The sequence below is a fragment of the Oratosquilla oratoria genome, chromosome 42 (genome assembly GCF_046742065.1).
Source record: "Oratosquilla oratoria isolate Oo_2021 chromosome 42, ASM4674206v1, whole genome shotgun sequence".
In the NCBI taxonomy this organism is placed as follows: domain Eukaryota; kingdom Metazoa; phylum Arthropoda; class Malacostraca; order Stomatopoda; family Squillidae; genus Oratosquilla; species Oratosquilla oratoria.
This window is the reverse complement of record NC_134818.1, coordinates 39,678,030-39,702,692: the sequence shown is the minus strand read 5'-3', so window position 1 is coordinate 39,702,692 and position 24,663 is coordinate 39,678,030. Positions and strand designations below refer to the sequence as shown.

Here is a 24,663-nt window from a genome sequence, read left to right as displayed (position 1 = left end):
AAGACCCTCCCATAAGCCTTCCCAACTACACTTAACAAGTTGATCCCTCTGAAAATACTACACTCACACTTGTCCCCCTTTCCCTTGTAAAGTGGAACTATACAGGCACTCCTCCAGTCCTCTGGCACTCTACCCTCTCTTAAACAAACATTAAATAACCTCACCAGCCAGTCCACCATAACTGTTTCTCCTTTCTTCAGACATTCTGCATGACTTCCATCCAACCCAGGTGCCTTACCTGCTCTCATCATCTTAACAGCTGCTTTTACTTCATCCTTCTCTATTTCTCCTCCATTTTCCTCATTCATCACTCATTTTCTTAGTGCTTCCCAATGCAACTACCTTTCCCTCCCTATCCTCCTTCACATTTAGCAACTTTCTAAAATACTGTGCCCACCTTCCTCTCACTGCCTTCTCTTCCATTATCATCTCTCTATCTGCACCTTTTACCTTTTCTTCTCTATTTGATTCACCTGCTCTTCCTCTTTTAATTTCTTTCCAAAACATCCTTTTATTACTTTCAAAATGTTCTGTCATACTCTTACCCCATTTCACATCTGCTCTCCTCTTTGCTACCTTTATCTTATGCTTAACTTCCCTTCTCTTTACTTTGTACCTCCCATATGATACCCTTGTCCTAATTTGTAGCCAAATTATGAATGCCTGTTTCTTCTCTTCTACAACCTTCTTTGCTTCCTCATCCCACCATTCACTACCCTTCCTTCTATTTCCTCCTGCCCTCCTTGTTCCACACACCATCTTTGCACACCTTATGACTCCCTCCTTGAACCATCCCCATTCCTCCTCCACTCCTAGTTCTACTCTATCCTTCACTCCCTCCCACTCCTCTCTCAACTTCTTCTTATACTTATTCTCCTTTTCTTTCTCATTTAAGCAGTTCACTCTAAGTACCTCCCTACCTTCTGCCCTTTTCCTCTTTCTCCACCTATTCTCCACTCTCAACTTACCTTCCACCAGAAAATGATCTGATATTCCCCCACTCTCTCCCCTTAGAACATGTACATCCTTAACTCTTCCTACCATACTCCTGGTCATCACTATATAGTCCATTAACGCTCTATCTGCCACCCTTCCATCCACCACCCTCTCCCATGTGTACTTATGCTTGACTTTCTTCCTAAACACTGTATTTGCTATCATTAACTCTCTTTCAAGACACGTCTCCACCATCAATCCTCCACTACGATTTTTACCTGGAACTTCATTCTTCCCAATCACTCCTTCTATTGGTTCATTTCCTACCCTAGCATTAAGGTCTCCCATACAACTACATTGACATCTCTTACTAATCCCTCTATGCACTCATTTATATCTACCTAAAATCCTCCCTTTCCTCTACACTCTTCTCACTACCAGGCCCATATGCACTTCAACATCAAGAAATGTAGCATAATGTAATTTGGAAGAGGCAAAAATAGAGTTTCGGGAAAAAGATATGATTGGAAACAAAGTACAGTGAAATCTCTCATTAACGGATGTTAATTAGCTGTGTTTGCAGTGTTTTTGGTACTGTTGTTTTGTGCGTGCAATCACTATGCCACCCAAAAACCACTCCAAACCACTGAAAACAGCGAAAAATCTGCAAACACAGCTAATTAACCCCTTCCATACGGTGACACCTACGTAGGCGTCATGAGGAGCAAGTGGGTACGTGAGGATGCCGACGTCAGCGTCTTGATTATATTGTAGTTGTACCTGCGTGACCCTCATACTCTGTAAATTGGCTTCATCACATTTTCTATGGTTATCAAAATTCACGGGTGAAAGAGAGAACGATTGATAGCCGTGACTATATTTTTTATAATGCGAGTATTATGACGAAACATCATACGTCTGGCAGCTAATGCTGCCCACGAGATTTTGGCCCGGAGTGAAGTGGTTAACGTCCGTTAATGAGAGGTCTCACTGTAGTCAAAAAAGTAAACTCAGAGAGGGACCTAAGAGTAATCATCTGAAGTGACTTGACAACTGACAAACATGTAAATAAGTTATTTGGAGAGACCTACAACTTATTAAGATCAATGAAAGTGGCCTTCGACTACATGGATGAGGAGATGGTTAAGAAAATAGAATGGGTGGGAGTGATTTTATGCCTTTTCCTTTTTGGCTACCTTCCTTGTAAGGGGGAAAAAGCCTTGGTATATGTATGTACATTGATAAGTCTGGGTATTCACCTTGGTCTTTGGATCACATGTTGGATTCGTGACTGACAGCTATTTTCCTCCTGGAAGAGAGCTCAGAGCTCGTATGACCGATCTATGGGTAAAACTATGACCTTACACGCACACACACACCCCCAACTCCCCGCCCACAAGAGTTGGAGTAACGACTTGAAGTGCAGCAATACTGAAATCATTTCAGCCCTGGGCAGGATTCGAACCCAAACCGCCGTTGTGACAGTCATGGACTCTACCAACCACGCCACCGAGTCATGGGAGTGGGTATATGCCTTTTGACTTTGGCTACCTCCCTGGCAAGGGGGAAAAAAGACCTTGGTATATAGATGGTATATAGATAATACCAAAACTAGAATATGCTATATCAATGTGGGCACCTAGCACAAAGAAAAACACAAGAAAATTAGAAAGAATCCAAAGAGCAGTGACAAAAATGGCACCCACACTTTCAAATTTGACATATGAACAAAGATTGGAGAAATTACGGTAGTCAACATTGGAGCAGAGTAGGGAAAGAGGCAATTTGTTGACCATTTTCAGAATTATGAAAGGGATGGAAGTTCTCGATAGAGATGACCTATTAAAATGGGACAAGAGAGAAACAAGAGGACACGAAAAGAAACTAAAGAAAGACAGTTACAGAAGAGACCTGAAAAAAAAGTTTCCCACACTGAGTGATCGATGTCTGAACAAATTGAACAGTGAAACAGTGAATGCCAGAACTATACACGATTTCAAGAATAAATTGGACATAGAGAGATACAAAAACGGGTCACAACGAGCATAGCTCCCGTCCCGTAAAATACAACTAAGTAAAACTAGGTAAATACATCTCCCTTCCCAGCTTCACCTTCATCCACATCAACCTTGATGAAATCTTCTTCCATTCCACTACACGCTTACTTATCTCTTCACTTACTAGTATAGCCCCCTTCTCTCCCTCGTCCCCTCTTCACTCCTGAGTACCTCCCAGCTACACTCCCAAACTCACACTTGCCCTTCCCTTTCATTTTAGTTTCACTCAAAGCCGGCACATCCATCTTTCTTCTCGCAAACATACTGCCTATCTCTTCCCTTTTACTCTCATCTGTACTACATCCATGCACATTAAAAGACCCAAACCTTAGGTTAATGGTTGGAAAACTCCCAGACCCTCTTATGCCTTTAAATTTTTTTAGGAATGTCCCCTTTGGGGCTACAGGTAGTAGGACTCCTAATCCCATCCCCCATCCAGTCGTAGTATAAAAGTGTCATCATTTCTCTATGAACAGAGTTTCCCTCTATTACAGACAAAATGATGTGTGGCTCTGATCTGTAGGGGCGCCCCATATAGACCCTAAAGTATCAACTGCATGCTACTCTGCCACAATAACATGCAGCTGTGGAATGTTATATGAACTTCTTTGCAGATGATGTGAAACTACTAAAGAAAGTAAGTAGTGGAAGAATGCAAATCTTTTCAAGAAGACCTGGACAAAGTCTGGAAATTGAGTCAGAACTGTAAAGTGAACTTCAACATTAAGAAATGTAGCATAATGGAATTTGGAAAAAGCAAAAATAAAATATCGGGTCAAGATAAAATTGGTACAAAGGAAGTTAAAAAGTCAACTCAGAAAGGGACATATCTCAACTGATATGACACCAGACAACCACATCAATAAATCAGTCGAAGAAACTCTTAACTTAAGATCAATGAAAGTAGCCTTTGACTACTTGAATGAAGAAATGGTCAAGAAAATATTAGTTACATTGATAAGACCAAAATTGGAATACTCTGCAACACTAAGGACACCTAGTTCTAAAAAAATAATAATAATAAAGAAACTAGAAAGAATTTAAAGAGCAATGACAAAGATAGTACCAACACTCTCTAATTTAACATATGAACAAAGATTGGATAAACTAAATCTATCAACCCTGAAACAGAGAAAAGATGTAACCTTGTATAACCATTACCTACCACGCACGTGATCCATATGCATGTGACATGGCACTCCCCCCTTCTTGCTGACTTCGCTTTCCCAGACCTCAGCACCTAATTCAGCAGTAATTCAGACAAACAGGATATCGCCACACGAAGATGCCTAATGTCACCAGAGAAACCCATTAAACCCCCCTTTATTGTACCTGCCCCTATTATATTACCCATAAGCTAACTTATATATAACATATCTAACCATACCCACCAACCATACGACTAACCCCATGAGTAGAACTGACCCCAATACATAGAATAGTGAAACTAACACCTTTACTTACGACAACCCACTAACCCCCTATACTAGCAGACTGTAATGTAGAATAGTGAAACTAACACCTTTACTTACGACAACCCACTAACCACTAACCCCCTATACTAGCAGACTGTAATGTAACCAAGACAGCAGAGCTGGGCAGGTCTAGAGCCTGCCAGCCAGAGCTGGCCAGGTGAACTGTCTGCCAGACGCAGGTGTGCCCAAGGTCAAGGCCCGGCACTTACTGTATTTTGCCGAAAGGGCCTAGTGATAATTTGTTGTTTGAAGACCCAGATCATTGTTAATAAATAGAAGAAACTCTGGCTTGGAGTTTATCTCGCCCGCATTAAGTCCCCCTTATGTAGCTACCCAAGACAAAGGTTACATAACTGGCGGCAGTGGTGTACCCATGCCCTGAATAGAAGTGCTGTCCTCTGCCACACAGCCAGTTAAAGGCTACAAAGAAAGAGGTGATTTGCTATCTACAGAATTATGAAAGGGATGGAAATTCTTGATAAGAGATGACTTACTACAGTGGGAGAGAAGAAAAACAAGGACATGAGAAGAAACTTAAGAAGGACCGTTACAGAAGAGATCTGAAAAAGAATAGCTTCCCACACAGTGATAGATATCTGGAACAAACTGAATGAGGAAACAGTGAGTGCTAAAACTATACATGACTTTAAGAACATACTGGATGCAGAAAGATACAAAAGTGGGTCACTACAAGCACAGCTCTCTTCCCATAAAATACAACTAGGTAAATACAGGCATGGATATTGCTTTTAACATACAACAGAGCATCACCTTTCTTGTGGTTTCTATCCTGATTAGTGTTTAAATACTGTAATATCAAATTCAACTTCAAACTCTTTACCATTTAACCATGTCTTGGTTATTCCTATCATATAGAGATTTTCACTTTTGACATATGCCTCAATTTCTTGGAATTTGTTCCAAATACTTTGAGCATTAAATTATATGTTTTTCTGAAATGCATGATTATTTCTGACTTGTTTTCACTTTCTACATCATGCCTTGTATCATAAATTGTTCTCTCACTCTATCCAACCTTGTAACCCCTTTCAACATCATGCCTTACACCATCATTTTGTTTTCTCACTATCCAACCTTGTAACCCCTACCATACTTCTGAGACACTTCATCTAAAACACATTTAAAGTTCTTCTCAGAATATATGTTGTTTAAAAGAAGTGTGCGACAGATATATATAGATAAAAGAAATAAAAATAAAATAGAAAATTACAGAAGTAGTCTTCAAATAAATTTAACTTGTGATCATTATTTGATCATTTTATTCTGGCTAATACTAGATAATTTCACTCAAAAAACAAGGAGGGTTACCACAATTTTGAACATGTTTACCACAAATCCACAACTTTAATTATTTTGTTCTACCAACTACCAAAAAATTGTGTTCAGCTTATAACCCATAAGACTACAACCGCTGAAGAACTAACTGCCCATCCAGAACTGAAGAAGTCCATCACTTAGCCACCACTCAAGATACATTTCAAATTCCTCACCTGTTCTCTGAATGATAGGATTTATTTCATCTAATGGATGGAGGAGAGAATACAGGGTAGGGATTCTCTCATTCTCAGGCTTCGGAGAAGCAAGTTCACTTGAGGGGACATTTCGTTCCAAAAGAACTCCATACTTCAGAGGCCACACCTTATTCACCTGAAAAATATATATATTTTTTATTCTGTTTTGTAGTAATATTTCTCTACACATTTTCAATAAAAAGATCTGGCCTGGGAACTTTATATCACATAACCCTGATGTAATCACCACATGTTTTCTTATATATACCAAGGGCTTTTTCACCCTTACAAGGGAAGTAACCAAAGTCAAAGACATACATCCACTCCCACCCACTTCATCCCCACAAACTCCACTCACATTCACCATCCCCTCCCTCTTTTCTTGGCTACTTTTGGATGATGGGTCATCCCTGCATCTTACCCACTGTTCTGGGTCAGAAGCAATGTAGCAAGACACAGCAATGCTGCTTCACTTAATCAGTGACCCCCCCTCTCCGTCCCCTCATGCAGAAAAAGAGAAAATGGGGAGAGACCTCTTTAGGCTGCATCAGAATATCATTTACACGTACTCCCTAACCCCCTCCCCCACCCACTCCCTTACGTAAATCACAGCGTCATCCAGACAACCATTCTCCACTCACCACTATCTTCTGTCTTCTCGCTTCCTTCCTCAACAGACATTCCCCTCTTTCCAAATGCCCATTTTACCCCATCCATCTCATCCTTGATTGCCCCCCCATGTTCACTCCATCCACCTCTACCTTTTACACTTTTTACTAATCTTTCTTCACTCATTCTTTCCATGTGTCCAAACCATCTCAATACTCCTTCATCAACCCTATCTCCTAACTCCTTTTCCAATCCCACTTTCCTCCTCACCTCCTTGTTTCTCACTCTATCCAGTCTAGTAACCCCATACCATGTTTCTTTACAAAAATAAAATCTCTGTGAATTGTTTTGCATACACATACTATATATAGGGTTTCCATTCTTTGTCAGGTTATTTTTTTCATGACTTTTTAAGGACTTTCATGACCCACTCTTGGGACTTTTTCAGGACTTATGTAAAGAAATTTCTGGATATTTTACATGGTGCACCCCATGCAAAAATTATCAATACAGTTGAAGATAGCGACATGAAAAGCAGAAGGTTTGCAGTGATTTATGTGACCCAAAAAAGAGGTCTTAGAGATTATTCCAAAATGTTAGAGGCTACACAAACTTCGTTAAATGAGATGCTGAAGGATGGAAATAAAGCAGTACTCATGGAAGATTTTAACTGCAGGCAATATGTTGGGAAGAGATGACAGTGACAGATGGAGAGGATCAATTGGGAAATGCATTATTTGACATAACTATAGAACATGCAATGACACAATAGGTAAAAGAAAACACTAGATTTAGGAATAATGAAGAACTGTCAAGATTAGATTTATAATTTACATCAGAAACTGAAATAGTAGACAAAATTGAAAACAAGACACCAATTGCAGTGACTACATACTTGAATTCGAACTAAAGGAGGAAATATATGTAAAGAGAAACGAGAAACACAGAAAGGGAAGACTGATGTATAGTAAAACAGACTTTCAGAAACTTGGGAAATTTTTTCTTAAAGCAAACTATGAAAAAGTCTACAATGAAGAAACACGAGTGGAAGAAAAATGGATGATTCTTATGAAAACCTACAAAGGAGTGGATAAACATGTCCCAAAGAAAAGAAAAGAAAAAAAAAAGTGTATATTAAATACTGGTTTAATAGAAGGTGCAGTGAAATGAAAGACAGAGATAAAGCTTGGAAAAGATGGAGAAAAGACAAAAAAAAAAAAAAAAAAAAAAAAATTGAAAGTGGCAAATATATATTAATCAAAGGAATGAACATGTAAAAATATGCAGGGAAGAAAAAACTACAAAAAAGACATAATAGAAAAATGTAAGGATCAGCCAAAACTATTCTATATGTAAATGGTAAACTAAAAAATAAACAGGAAATAGTGAAACTAACACAAGGGAATATGGAATACACAGAAGATACAGAAATGGCTGAAGTCATGAGCAAACACTTCAAGCTGGTTTTCACTAGAGAAAAAATGCAACATCAAGATGAAGGGAGAGAAGTGACCTCCCATGAGGAAAATAAGAGTAGCACAGAAAGAAATAATGGCCCAAATAATGAACCTGAATGTCAGGAAATTGCTCAGCCCAGATGGAATAGCAAAACTGGATGTTAAAAGAATATAAAGAAGAACTAACAGACAAAATATATAACATAAGTTTCTCACTCAAAGTGAAAAAGTTATAAAAAGTAGATGGATAAAATATCTGGAGAACAAGATCCTAAATCTGAGACAATTTGGATTTAGACAGGGAAGATCATGTGCCACAAATATGATCTGTTTTCACTCAAGACTACTAGACATAATACAAGAAAGGGACGGATAGGCTGATTGTGTGTTCTTAGATCTAGAAAAAGCTTTTGATTAAGTCCCTCACAAAAAATTATCATGAAAACTGGAAACCATAGGAGAGATACAAGGTAAACTACTGAAATGGATGGAGGACTTTTTGTATGGAAGAAAAATGAGAGTAGTGCTCCAAGATAAGAATTCTACTTGGGGAGAGGTAATTCGTGGAGTTCTACAAGGTTCACTATTGGCTCCAATAATGTTTGCTATGTGAATGACATGGATGATGCAAAATTGTTAAAGAAAGTGATTACTGAAATGGACTGTGACTCACTAGAGATAGATCAGAACAGGGTCTGGGAATGGAGTCAGGAGTGGGAAGTGGACTCCATTAAGAAATGTAGCATAATGGAATTTGGAAAAGTAAAAAAAAGGATATCAAGCCAATATAAAATTGGTGAAAAGGAAGTAATGAAAGTGGGATCTGAAAAAGACCTGGGAGTGATCATGACAAAAGATATGATGTCCCCTGACAAGCATATAAACAAAATTGTCTGTGAAACCTATAACTTGCTAAGATCAATAAAGGCGGCTTTTACTTACTTGGATGAATAAATGGTATAGAAAAAATTAGTCACACTGATAAAGCCAAAATTGGAGTATACAGTGACACTATGGTCACCCAGTACTAAAAAGAATATAAAGAAAATTGAGAGAATTCAGAGAGCAACTATGAAGATGGCCCCAACACTATCAAAAATGTCATATGAAGATTGTCAAAACTAGAACTACCAACTCTGGAACAAAGAAGAGAAAGAGGTGACTTGTTGACCATCTACAGAATTATGAGAGGTGTGGAAGTCCTTGATAGAGAAGACTTGCTAAATTGGGATAAGAGAAACACAAGAGGACATGGACATGGAAAGAAACTCAAAAAGGACAGTTATAAAAGACCTGAAAAAACAGCTTTCTCCACAGTGGTGGATGTATGGAACATACTAGACAAAACAACTGTGTGCAAAAAAATTACAAGAATTTAAGAGCAAATTAGATATGGCAAGTTACAGAGCTGGGACACCACAAGTGTAGTTCCCCTTCCTGTAAGATACAACTAAGTAAACTAGGTAAATACACACACAGCCCAGGCTTAAACAATACATGAGTTAAAATCTAAATATGATCAATAGAAATAAAAAATATAGATAAAGTTGGATACGTATATGAATTTAAATCAAAGTATGTTGGAAAATTAGAGAATAGGAGATGGGACCCAACAGGTGTTGCCCCTTTACTGTATACTACAATTAGGTAAATACACAGTCATGTGCACACACAAGACTGGAAAAATGCAAACATTGTACCAATATATAAAGGAGGAAGTAAGGAAGATCCAACTAACTACATACCAGTCTCCCTAACAGGCACAGTAGCTAAAAAATGTGAAAAAGTGATTAAAAGTAGATGGGTTAAACATTTGGAAGAAAAATCTATACTACACCCAAGCCAATTAGGATTTAGACAAGGAAGATCATGTACAACAAATCTAATCTGCTTCTATTCGAGAATAATAGATATAATAGATGAGAGAGATGGATGGGTAGACTGTGCCTATCTAGATCTACAAAAGACATTTGACAAAGTACCACACAAAAAATTAATAGGAAAATTAGAATCAATATGTGGCATTGCAGGTAAATGGATGGAAGACTTCCTGACTGGGAGAAAAATGAGGGTAGTAATTAGAGACAAATACTCGAAATGGGAAGAAATGATAAGTGGTGTTCCACAAAGGTCAGTACTGGCTCCAATCATGTTTACCATATACGTAAACGACATGGACGAAGGAGTTGAATGTTATATGAATTTCTTCGCAGATGATGCAAAAATATTAAAGAAAGTATCAACAAATGAGGACTGTGACTCATTACAATCAGACCTGGACACAATCTGGAAATGGACTCAAAAGTGGAAGGTGAACTTTAATATCAAGAAGTGTAGCATAATGGAGTTTGGTAAAAGCAAAAACAGAATTAAAAAAATATATACAAAATTGGTGAAAATGAAATGAAAAAAAAAATGCACTCAGAAAGGGACCTTGGAGTGATAATCAGCAATGACATGACACCGGACAGACATATAAACAAAATAGTAGGTGAAACATACAACCTACTAAGGTCAATGAAAGTGGCATTTGAATACTTGGATGAAGAAATGATAAAAAAAAAAATATTAGTCACATTGATTAGACCAAAACTGGAATATGCAGCGACACTATGGACACCCAGTACTAAAAAGAATATAAGGAAACTAGTCAGTTATTTCCAAATGTCAAAATGACACAAATATATATGTGTATGTATATATATATATATATATAGGTATGTATATGTGTGTACAGACACTCCTCAACTTACGTTTTAGTTACGTTCCGAACGTAAGTTGAAAATGAATGTAAGTTGTTACTGTACTATACATCCGTAAATTCTATTACCGTATCTTATAAAACACCCCTAAATCATTAATTATACACATAACATTGTAAAATAATAACATTAATTTCAAATAAATTAAATTCAAGCAACATAAATTGAGATGGTGGAGGAGGGGGAGGAGGAGGAGGATGACGCAAGGCATATTCAGTTTGTCGTTTGTGCAATGTAAACAATGGACGCAGCGTCATCCGCAAGTATCGTTTGAACTACAGAGAGCGCGCTAAACTAAAAAATTCACTCAACATTTTTCTTTTTACAATTTTTTTTTTTACAGTCAGTTCAAACGTAAAATCGAAAAAACGTAAAACGAATGAACGTAAGTAGAGGAGCGTCTGTATATATACATATACATATATATATATATATATATATATATTAGGTATGGGCACAAAATGTTAAAAAAAAATTTAACCCTTAACTTATTGTTGCATATGAAAGACAACTTTATTAGAAACAAAATGCTTTTTAAATTTTTTAAATAACTTGAAAAATAAAGGATACAATTTTTTTTTTTTTTTTTAGCCCGCATTTTTGGCTAGACTTTACCATAACAAAATGTTACAATTAAGGGTGGAAATTTGTAAAGATTCCGGTAAAGAAATATACATTAACTCTAAACCACTGGTCCAATTTTATTGAAATTTGGTAAACTTGGGTTTTAAGGATCAACAAATCACATGAGCATGTCAAAAACAATGTGAGACATCTCCATCATACCATATTTGCCTTTTCATGGCAACCATGAAGTTGTAAATTTTCAGATTATCATCAATAAAATCCAAACCACTGGCCCAATTGACATGCAACTTGGCATGTAAAGGTTTTATGGGCCAATAAATCACCTGAGCATGTCAACAGCATTGCAGGGCCTTCTTCTTATACCATTCTTACTGACACCTATCATGTTGCCATGGCAACTGTTGTCAATTTAGAAATAATCTATAAAATCCAAACCGCTGGCCCAATTGACATGCAACTTGGCATGTGAAGGTTTTATGGGTTAACAAATCACCTGAGCATGTCATTAACATTGCAGGACCTTCTTCTTATACCATTCTTACTAACACCTATCTTGTTGCCATGGCAACCGTTGTCAATTTAGAAATAATCAATAAAATCCAAACCGCTGGCTAGTGCTGGGCAAATATCGCTAATTTCAATGTCGAAATTATTGGTGAACAACAATACAGTTACCGAAATTACCGACAGTTTACCGGTAAAAGACTCGTGAGGTAGTAGTGACATCACAAGTTCGAATCGAGTTCGAAAAATCAATGTTTTTGTCTTTTAATAAGCTATATCTCTGGTTCTATTTTACATATTGTTTTTATTGTTATGTCATTGTAAAGGGAAAAGGTCATACTTTAATTGGTGCTACTATAGTCTGCTATCTACCGCGGAAGTAAGTGAATGGAGGGTGTCTGAGGGTGGGTGTGGTGTATACATTTTCGTTCGAGTGTCTACATGCATGGGTTCATGTTTGGAGGTGGTAGTGGTAGGCAGCTACCGGTAAAGTTACAGGTTTTATCCAACAACCTTAACGATAGCTTACCAGCAAACATTCTGCTACCGTTAAAGCTTCGTTAACCGATAACTTGATAAGCTATACCATAACATTCAGAGAGCGGTAAGCACGTCTCGGCTTGGTGGTACTGAGTGACGGTAGTGACGGGCCCAGTGACCCGCTAATTTTACCGGTTAAACTTTTACCATTAAGCAAGTATGTACCGCTAAGGTCTCGGTCATTTTTTTATCATTAAAACCCGTTTTTTTTTTTTTGCACTTTTTTAATTTCTCAATAGAATTAATGCTATTTCTGTGACCAGCATATGAAACTGTATTAACTGTGAAAGTTTCATAAAAAAAATTCAGCGTGTCGCCAAACGAAGACCCATATAATATATGGGTCTTCGTTTGACGACACGCGGAATTTTTTTTTATGGAACTCTCACAATTAATACAGTTTCGTATGCTGATCACAGAAATAACATTAATTCTATTGAGAAATTAAAAAGAGTGCCGATAAAACGGTTTTAATGATAAAAACTTACCGAGACCTTAGCGGTAAATACTTGCTTAATGATAAAAGTTTAACCGGTAAAATTAGCGGGGCACTGGGCCTGTCACCACCGTCACTCAGTACCACCAAGCCAAGACATGCTTACCGCTCCCTGAGTGTTATGGTATAGCTTATCGAGTTATTGGTTAACGAAGCTTTACCGGTAGCAGAACTTTTGTCGGTAAGCTATCATTAAGTTTGTTGCCGATAAAACCGGTAATTTCACCGGTAGCTGCCCACCACTACCGCTGGCCCAATTGACATGCAACTTGGCATGTGAAGGTTTTATGGGTCAATAAATCACCTGCGCATGTCATTAACGTTGCAGGACCTTCTTCTTATACCATTCTTACTGACACCTATCACGTTGCCATGGCAACTGTTGTCAATTTAGAAGTAATCTATAAAATCCAAACTGCTGGCCCAATTAACATGTAACTTGGTATGTGAAGGTTTTATGGGTAAACAAATCACCTGAGCATGTCATTAACATTGCAGGACCTTCTTCTTATACCATTCTTACTAACACCTATCATGTTGCCATGGCAACTGTTGTCAATCTAGAAATAATCTATAAAATCCAAACTGCTGGCCCAATTGACATGCAACTTGGCATGTGAAGGTTTTATCATAAAGCCCGATTTTTCAAAAGCAAACAGATATTCACCGATTCAAATGCAAATTTGGTTATCAACCTTGGCAAATTAGTTTTCCGAGTAAAAATATTAAGGTAAGGCATCAATAAAATATCATTTTAATGTAAGAATTTTTTTTTTAACTTATTTTCTCCCGGTTACGAGCAGCTTAAGATCGTTTTGTATTATACACTTGGTGATTTGTTGACCCAAAAACCATCACATGCCTAGTTGCATGTCAATTGGGCCAATGGTTTGGATTTCATAGATTATTTCTAAATTGACAACAGTTGCCATGGCAACATGATAGGTGTTAGTAAGAATGGTATAAGAAGAAGGTCCTGCAATGTTAATGACATGCTCAGGTGATTTATTGACCCATAAAATTTATGGGTCAATAAATCACCTGAGCATTAATATTGCAGGACCTTCTTCTTATACCATTCTTACTAACACCTATCATGTTGCCATGGCAACTGTTGTCAATCTAGAAATAATCTATAAAATCCAAACTGCTGGCCCAATTGACATGCAACTTGGCATGTGAAGGTTTTATCATAAAGCCCGATTTTTCAAAAGCAAACAGATATTCACCGATTCAAACGCAAATTTGGTTATCAACCTTGGCAAATTAGTTTTCCAAGTAAAAATATTAAGGTAAGGCATCAATAAAATATCATTTTAATGTAAGAATCTTTTTTTAAACTTATTTTCTCCCGGTTACGAGCAGCTTAAGATCGTTTTGTATTATACACTTGGTGATTTGTTGACCCAAAAACCATCACATGCCTAGTTGCATGTCAATTGGGCCAATGGTTTGGATTTTATAGATTATTTCTAAATTGACAACAGTTGCCATGGCAACATGATAGGTGTTAGTAAGAATGGTATAAGAAGAAGGTCCTGCAATGTTAATGACATGCTCAGGTGATTTATTGACCCATAAAATTTATGGGTCAATAAATCACCTGAGCATTAATATTGCAGGACCTTCTTCTTATACCATTCTTACTAACACCTATCCTGCTGTCATGGCAACTGTTGTCAATTTAGAAATAATTAATAAAATATCAATAAAATCCAAACCACTGGCCCAATTGGCATGCAACTGGTTGATTGATTGATTTATGGAATTTTTGGCTTGAAGGTCAAATGGCGGAGCCGGTAGGCCATTCGGCGCACATGCAACTTAGCATGTGAAGATTTTTGGGTAAAAAAATCACCCAGTGTATATTACCCAACGATACTGAGCTGCTCATATACGGGAGAAAATAGGTTAAAAAACAACATCATTACATGAAAATATTATGTTATTGATGTCTTACCTTAATATTTTTACTCGAAAAACTAATTTGGCGAGGTTGATAACCAAATTTGCATTTGAATCGGTGAATATTTATTTGCTTTTGAAGAATTGGGCATACACTTGCACAATAACAAGATATTTTGAATATCCTGCGCATACACTGAACGCTCAAAGCATTCAAACTAAGCCAAACAAAATCCAACGGGTCGTAAAATATGGCGATGTAAACAGTACCAGCGTGATTGTAGCGCCGCGCTTGTTTTTGTGCGTACCTATATATATATATATATTTACCTAGTTTTATTTCGTGGGAAGGGGAGCTATGCTCGTGTTGTCCCGCCATTGTATCTCTCAGTGTCTAGTTTGCTTTTTAACTCGTGAATGGTTTTTGCGCTTACTATTTCATTATCCAGTTTGTTCCAAGTGTCTAAAACTCTATGTGGAAAACTGTTTTTCTTCAGTTCTCTTCTATAGCTATGTTTTCTTAATTTCCTTCCATGTCCTCTTGTGTTTCTCTTGTCCCAGTTTAGTAATTCTTCTCTATCAAGTATCTCTGTGCCTTTCAGTAGGTCTCCTCTCTCTCTTCTTTCCTCCAGTGTCGGTAGCTCCAGTTTAGCCAATCTCTCCTCGTATGATAGGTTTGCAAGTGCAGATGCCATTTTTGTAGCTGCTTTTTGGATTCTTTCTATTTTCTTTATGTTCTTTTTGGTACTGGGGGACCACAATGTCGCCACATACTCTAGTCTAGGCCTTATCAATGTAACCAATTTTTTTTTTATCATGTCTTCGTCCAGGTAAGCAAAAGCCACTTTTATTGATCTTAGCAAGTTGTAAGTCTCCCCGACAATTTTGTTAATCTGTGTATCATAGGACAAGTCGTTTGTGATAATAACTCCCAAGTCTTTTTCGGATCCTACTTTCTTTACTTCCTTGGTTCCAATTGTATAATTTCTTGATATTCTGTTTTTGCTTTTTCCAAACTCCATTATGCTACACTTCTTAGTATTAAAATCCACTTCCCATTTCTGACTCCAGTTCTATACCCTATTCAGATCTTCTTGCAGTGCTTCACAGTCCTTATCAATTTCTACTTTCCTTAACAGTTTGGCGTCATCAGCAAAGAAGCTCATGTAACAGTTCACGCCCTCGTCCATATCATTCATATAGATAGCAAACATTATTGGAGCCAGTACAGATCCTTGTGGTACTCCACTGATCACCTCTTTCCAATCTGAATATTTTTCTCTGAGTGCTACTCTCATCTTTCTTCCAGTCAGGAAGTCCTCCAGCCATTTTAGTAGGTTCCCTTGTATTCCTCCTATGTGTTCCAGTTTTTTTAGTAGTTTTCTGTGTGGTACTTTGTCAAATGCTTTTTGCAAGTCTAGGAATGCACAATCAGCCCATCTGTTTCTTTCTTGCACTATGTCTATTAGTCTTGAGTAGAAGCATATCAAGTTTGTGGTGCATGATCTACCTTGTCTGAACCCGAATTGTCTTGGGTTTAATATGTTGTTATCTTCCAGGTGTTTTACCCTTCTATTCTTGATGATTTTCTCACAAATTTTGGCTATAGTGCTTGTTAGTGATACTGGTCTATAGTTGGTGGGTTCTTCCTTGTTTCCTCCTTTATATATTGGTACAATGTTAGCATTTTTCCAGTCATTAGGTATCTTTCCTTCCTTGAGTGAGTTATTTATTATGATGTGTATTTTGTCCGTTAGCTCTTCTTTGCATTCTTTTAGAATCCAATTTGAATGAGAATCAGACAAGAAACAATGGTCTCAAACTGTCCGGAAATAGATTCAATTTGGAAGTAGGTAGAAACAACTTTGCCAACCGTGTAGTTAATGAATGGAATAAACTTCCTGCACAGGTAGTGCAATGTAGTTCAGTTCGAAGCTTTAAGAATCATTTAGATAAATACCTAAGTAAGATGCTGTAATTATTATAATTTATGTTATATTATTTGTTTTTGTTTTGCTATAATTTGTCTGTCTGATTTTCATTTATTATTGGTTATATGTCAATTTATTATCAAAGACATTACACTGGACAAACATATTAACCCCTTCCATACGGTGCTGCCTACCTAGGCGTCATGAGGAGCAAGTGGGTACGCGAGGATGCCGACATCGGCGTCTTGATTATATTTATTGTAGTTGTACCTGCGTGACCCCCATACTCTGTAAACTGGCTTCATCATATTTTCTATGGTTATCAAAATTCACAGGTGAAAGAGAAAACGATTAACCACTTCACTCCGGGCCAAAATCTCGCGGGCAGCATTAACTGCCAGACGTACGATGTTGCGTCATAATACTCGCATCATAAAAAATAGTCACCGCTTATATCGATCGTTCTCTTTCACCCATGAATTTTGATAACCATAGAAAATGTGATGAAGCCAGTTTAGAGAGAATGTCAGTTACGCAGGGACAACTACAATAAATATAATCAAGACGCCGATATGGCAGCCTCGCATATCCACTTGCTCCTCATGCCGCCTACATAGGCGGCACCGTATGGAAGAGGTTAATACAACGGTGACTATTTTTTATAATGCGAGTATTATGACGCAACATTGCACGTCTGGCAGCTAATGCTGCCAGCGAGATTTTGGCCCGTATTGAAAGGGTTAATAAAATAGTCAGCGAAACCTACAATTTATTGATGTCAATAAAAGTGGCATTTCCCTATTTGGACAAGGAAATGCTCAAAAAAAATTTAACTTCACTAATAACATCAAAACTCGAGTACGCAGCAACACGATGGACACCCTGTACCAAAAATAATATAAAAAAACTAGAAAGAATACAAAGAGCAACAACAAAACTAGCACCAACTCTCCAAAATGACATATGACCAAAGACTGTCCAAATTAGAATTACCAACTCTGGAACAAAGAAGGGAAAGAGGAGACCTACTATCTATAAAATTATGAAGGGAATGGAAATCTTAGATAAGAATGATTTATTAAAATGGGACAATGGAAAAACAAGAGGACATGAAAAGAAACTAAAAAAAGATAATTACAGAACATACATTTACTAAGGTTTTTTCCCCCTTACAAGGGAGGTAGCCAAAAAGGAAAAGGCATAAAATCATTCCCACCCATTCCATCCCTGAATTCAATCCACACCTTTCCACCCTCCCTCCCATCTTAGCACCTCCTGGATGACGGGTCATCCCTGCACCTTGTCCACTGCCCTGGGTCAGAAACAGTGTCACAAGACACAGCACATCCACAGCAAGGCCGCTTCATTAAATCGGCGACCCCCCCCCTCTCCGTCCCCCCATTGCATAAAAGGAGAGGACGGGGAGAAATCCCTTCGGGCTGCGTCAAATTTTACTCACACATACTACCTCACCCCATTCCACCTCGTGCATCACATCATCATCCATATACAACCATTCTCCATTCACCCCAGTCTTCTGTCCTCTCCCATCCTTCCTCAACAGACATTCCCCTCTTCCCCAAAGCACCCTTCACCCCATCCATCCACCTCATCCTAGGACATCCCCTCATGTTCACTCCCTCCACATCTGCCTTCCATACGTCTTTTACTAGTCTTTCTTCACTTATTCTTTCCATGTGTCCAAACCATCCTAATACTCTTTCATCAACCCTATCTCCCAACTCCCTTTCCACCCCTGTTCTCCTCCTCACCTCCTCATTTCTCACTCTATCTAGCCTAGTAACCCTCATCATACTTCTCAGACACCTCATCTCAAACCCCACACGCTCATCGAAGCAACACCGCTCGTCATCGCGCGACCAAGAAGAAGAGGATTTACGACGAAAAAGGAAAACCTGGTTTGTACTGTAGGGGTGGGGAGTGAACGTGAGTGCCCGAAATGGTATCTATGCAGTGCTAGTTAATTGTGTTAACTCTAAATTACAAAAAATTAATGAAAACGACTCGAAAGCCAGTTGCGAATCAGAGCCATCTGGAGGCAATCCACTGAACCGCGATGTAAACAATAAACAAAGCACCACGTGTTACGACAATGATTTCTTAGGGTTTGGTAAGTACGAAAGAAAGAACTTAAGTAGATTATTAGAGATAGAGAGAGAGATGAGCAAAAATAGGACTCGGTGGGAAAATGAAATCATGGACTTAAGAAAAGAGGTCATTGGTTTAATTGATTGTTTATCTAAGACTAACCATGAAATTTCTGACCTGAAAAAAGCTAACTTGGATCTTACAAACGAAATTAAAGAAATGAAAAGAGACATAAACGAACTGAAGAATGATAATGAAAAGAAGAAAACTAATGATAATAATAGCGAAAATCTAAAGCAGGAAGTGAACAACAAATTCCAAGAATTGACACAAAAGATCGAAGAAAACTTAGGTGGGGACAGTATCCAGGAAATTAAGAAGTGGAAAGAAAATATTGAAAATAAAGAAATTGCTTTCAAAGAAATAGTCAAGCAGCAAATGCAAGATAATGCAAAAGACACAATCATTCAAGTGATTAACGAAAAAGCAAATTGGGTCAGGGACACAGTAGATAGGAAGAAATGTATTGTGGTTTATGAGAGAGAAAAAGAAGAAAAAGAGACAGCAGTAGAAATCCTTAATGAAATTCAGGGGGGAGATAGTGATTCAGGCACAGACTTAGAAGAGACTTACAGAATTGGTCGCTATACTAAGGATAGGAATCGACCTCTAAAGATAAAACTAAGGTCACAAGTGGTAGTAGAAGACATATTTGAAAAAGTAGGTAACTTGGCAAAGAGTGAAAAATACAATAAGATATGGATAAAAAGAGAAATGAGTACTGAGGAATTAGAAAAAGAAAGGGCGCTAAGAGAAGAACCAAAGGAAAAAAACTTGAAAAGATCAGAGACAGAATGCAAAGAATTCCAGTGGAGAGTAATAGACTTGAGATTAAGACAATGGCGCTACAAAACGAACAAAACAAGGGAAGAAGAAACCAGGGAGAAGGAAGAAAATTAAAAGTGGCCTATACCAACATTGACGGACTAATTTCGGGACTGAACGAACTCAATGATTATCTGTTAGAAGCAAAACCAGACATAATGGGAATTGTAGAGACTAAACTAAGAGGTGAAATACCATCCACTGTTTATCGGACAAGGTTTATACAACTTACTGGATAAAAAACAGGGACAAGAAACAGGGAGGGGGAATCATGTTCTTGGCCAAGAAAGGACCTAAAGGTGACAAAAAATTGCAGAGGAAAGGTAATGCTGAATTGATCATGATAAAAGTCGAAGGCAAGAATATGAAAAGTAGAAAGTTTGTGGTGACTTATGTGCCTCCAAAAACAAGCGCTTGGAAAGAAATTGAACATAAAAAAATGCTAGATGACACAAGAAAATCACTCAATGAGATACTAATGGGTAAGGGTAATCTGGTAGTTATGGGGGACTTCAATTGCAAAGAAATTTGTTGGGACAGCATGACAGTGCAAGGAGGAGATGACTCGTGGGGCAATGTACTGCTAGATATGACCATGGAGTACACAATGACCCAATGGGTCCATGAAAACACAAGGTACAGAAATAATGAAGAGCCATCGAAACTAGATCTAATATTTACAACAGAGCCTGAAATAGTGCATAAGTCCAGTATGAGACACCAATTGGAAAGAGGTGACCATGTACTCATCGAAACTATACTAAAGGAAGAAGAAATAGACATAGAGAGGAACGAAAAGCATAGGAAAGGAAGACTGAGGTACAACAAAACAGACTTTACAAAACTAAAGACATTCTTCCGGAATGCAAACTGGGAAATATTTTACAGGGAAGAAACAGCAGTGGAAGAGAAATGGAATATATTGATGGAAAACTACAATGAAGGGGTAAACAGGCATGTACCAAGACAAAAGCGAGAGAGAGAGTACATTAAATGTTGGTTCAACAAAAGATGCAGTGAGGCAAAAGACAGAAGGGACAAAGCTTGGAAAAAGTGGAGAAAAGACAAAAAACAAAGCAAATGGCAAATTTATGTTAACTATAGAAATGAGTATGTTAATGTGAGAAGAGAGGAGAAAAGGAACCATGAGAAGGATATTATAGACAAATGCAAAGAGCAACCCAAACTATTCTATCGGTATGTGAATGGTAAACTTAAAAACAAACAGGAATTGGTGAAACTATGCCAAGGAAACATAGAATACACAGAAGATTTAGAGATGGCCGAAGTCATGAACAATCACTTTAAATCTGTTTTCACCAGAGAGAAAATACCGAATTGTGACATAGACAAAAACAAGAAATCTCCCCTCATGAATGAGTTTACAGCATCACTAAAGGAAATATCAGAACATTTATCAAGACTGGATGTCAGAAAATCACATGGCCCGGACGGTATTGCAAATTGGATTCTAAAGGAGTGCAAAGAAGAACTAAACAGACAAAATACACATCTTAATAAACAGCTCACTCAAAGAAGGAAAGATACCCGAGGACTGGAAAAACGCTAACATTGTACCAATACACAAAGGAGGAAACAAAGAAGAACCCACCAACTATAGGCCAGTATCACTAACAAGCACCATTGCCAAATTTGTGAGAAAATAATCAAGAATAGATGGGTAAAACATCTGGAAGACAATGACATATTAAACCCAAGACAATTCGGATTCAGACAAGGAAGATCATGCTCCACAAACTTAATATGCTTTTACTCAAGACTAATAGACATAGTGCAAGAAAGAAATGGATGGGCTGATTGTGCATTCCTAGACTTGCAAAAAGCCTTTGACAAAGTACCACACAGAAAACTACTAAAAAAAACTGGAACACATAGGAGGAATACAGGGAAACCTACTAAAAAGGATAGAGGACTTTCTGACTGGTAGAAAGATGAGAGTAGTGCTCAGAGAAAAATATTCAGACTGGAAAGAGGTGATCAGTGGAGTACCGCAAGGATCTGTGCTGGCACCAATAATGTTTGCTATCTATATGAATGACATGGATGAGGACGTGAACTGCTACATGAGCTTCTTTGCCGATGACGCCAAACTGCTAAGGAAAATAGAAACTGATGAGGACTGTGAAGCACTGCAAAGAAGACCTAAATAGGGTATGGAACTGGAGTCAGAAATGGGAAGTGGACTTTAAAACGAAGAAGTGTAGCATAATGGAGTTTGGAAAAAGCAAAAACAGATATCAGGAAAAATAATACAATTGGAACCAAAGAAGTAAAGAAAGTAGGATCCGAAAAAGATTTGGGAGTAATTATCACGAACGACTTGTCCTATGATATACAGATTAACAAAATTGTCGGGGGAGACTTACAACTTTGCCTAAGATCAATAAAAGTGGCGTTTACATACTTGGACGAAGACATGATGAAAAAAATATTGGTTTACATTGATAAGGCCTAGATTAGAGTATGCAGCGACATTGTGGTCCCCCAGTACCAAAAAAAGAATATAAAGAAAATAGAAAGAATCCAAAGAGCAGCTACAAAAATGGCACCTTGCACTTGCAAACCTATCATACGAAGAGAGATTGGCTAAACTGGAGTTACCGACACTGGAGCAAAGAAGAGAGAGAGAGGTGACCTATTGACCATCTACAGAATCATGAAAGGCACAGAGGTACTCGATAGTGAGAACTTACTTAACTGGGACAAAAGAAACACAAGAGGACATGGAAAGAAAATAAAAAAACATAGCTATAGAAGAGAACTGAAGAAAAACAGTTTTCCTCATAGAGTTTTGGACACTTGGAACAAACTGGACAATGAAATAGTATGCGCAAAAACCATTCATGAGTTTAAAAACAAACTAGACACTGCAAGATACAAAGGCGGGACAACACGAGCATAGCTCCCCTTCCCGCAAAATACAACTAGGTAAATACAACTAGGTAAATACATTCAAACTCCTTCTCTCTTCCTCTCTTATGTTCCATGTTTCCGCCCCATTTAATGCTGTTGGCACAATCACTCCTTCATACAGTCTTCTCTTAGCATCCATTCCCAAATGTCTATTCCTCATTACACTTTTTAATCCACCTAGGCATTTACTCGCTTCTCTCAATCCACATTCTACCTCCCCCTTTTCCTGTCACATTTGCACCCAAGTATCTAAAACTATCCACTTCCTCCAGTTGCTCTCCCTTAATGCTCACTTCCAGTCTACTGCCACTTTCACCCCGAGTACATCTCATCACCTTACTTTTACCCACATTTATCTTCAGCTTTCTTCTATCACACACTCTCCCAAACTCTGTCACCAACTTCCTCAATCCCTCCTTCGATCCTGCCACAAGCGCAGTGTCGTCCGCAAACAACAGCTGGCTCACCTCCCACTTTTCTCCATTTTCTTTAACCATCTCCAATCCTTGACCCACCACCCTTGCATTTACCTCTCGCACCACCCCATCCATGTATAAGTTGAACAGCCAGGGCGACATAATGCATCCTTGACGAAGTCCCACCTTTACCTCGAACCATTCACTCTCTCCATCTCTAATCCTGACACAAGCTCTACTACTCTCATAAAAATTCTTGACAGCTTCTAGAAGCTTTCTTCCTATCCCATAAATCTGCAAAACCTCCCACAGTGCCTTTCTGTCTACCCTGTTGTAAGCTTTTTCCAGATCCATAAAAGCCCAAAACACATCCTTCCCTTTTCCTTAACTTTCTCACATATCTGTCTTAACACAAAGATCTGATCTACACAACCTCTACCCATCCTAAATCCACACTGTTCCTCACCAATTACTCCTTCTGTTCCTCTCCTAGTCCTCTCAATCAAGATCCTCCCATAAGCCTTCCCAACTACACTTAACAAGCTAATCCCTCTGAAACTACTACATTCACACTTGTCCCCTTTTCCCTTGTAAAGAGGAACTATACAGGCACTCCTCCAGTCCTCCGGCACTCTTCCCTCTCTCCAGCAAACATTAAATAACCTCACCAGCCAGTCCACCATCACTGTACCTCCTTTTTTCAGACATTCTGCATGGTATCCATCCAGACCAGGTGCCTTACCTGCTTTCATCATCTTAACAACTGCCTTCACTTCATCCTTCCTTATTACAAAGGATTACAAAGGATAAACATCCCAGCAGGAGACCTTTTGGTCCATAACTAGGTCAGATGCAGGAAAAATAAATAGAAGAAATACATAATGATAAACAATAAACAAAAATAACAATATTCTATAATAAACTATAATAATTAATAAAAATATACATATAACAAAAAAATAAATTATAATAAATAGTCTGCCTCCCTACACATTTCTCCTCCATTTTCCTCACTCATCACTCTCATTTTCTTAGCATTTCCCACTGCAACTATCTTTCCCTCCCTATCCTCCTTCACATTTAGCAACTCCCTAAAATATTCTGCCCATCTTCCCTTTACTGACTTCTCTTCCATTATCATCTCTCCATCTGCACCTTTTACCTTTTCTTCTCTACTTGATTCGCCTCCTCTTCCTCTCTTAATTTCTTTCCAAAACATCTTTTTATTACTTTCAAAATTTTCTGTCATACTCTTACCCCATTTCACATCTGCTCTCCTCTTTGCAACCTTTACCTTGTGCTTTACTTCTCTTTGTACCTCTCATATGACTCCCTCGTCCTATTTTGTAACCAATCTGTGAAAGCTCACTTCTTCTCTTCTACAACCTTCTTTGTTTCCTCATCCCACCATTCACTACCCTTCCTTCTATTTCCTCCTGTCCTTCTAGCTCCACACACCATCTTTCCACACTTTGTGACTCCCTCCTTCAACCATCCCCATTCCTCCTCCACACCTAGCTCTACTCT

General features: G+C 38.1%; 1 protein-coding gene across 4 annotated transcripts in view; it reads right to left on the bottom strand.

Annotated features, from left to right (window-relative positions):
• The window catches only part of shtd (anaphase promoting complex subunit 1), a 443,338-nt gene that overhangs the window by 399,403 nt on the left and 19,272 nt on the right, over positions 1-24,663 (bottom strand). For all 4 annotated transcript variants that reach the window (XM_076179508.1, XM_076179510.1, XM_076179511.1 and 1 more), the window contains exon 5: positions 5,980-6,136. In XM_076179508.1, coding sequence (XP_076035623.1) covers positions 5,980-6,136 — 157 coding nt within the window. The remainder of the gene's footprint in view (positions 1-5,979; positions 6,137-24,663) is intronic.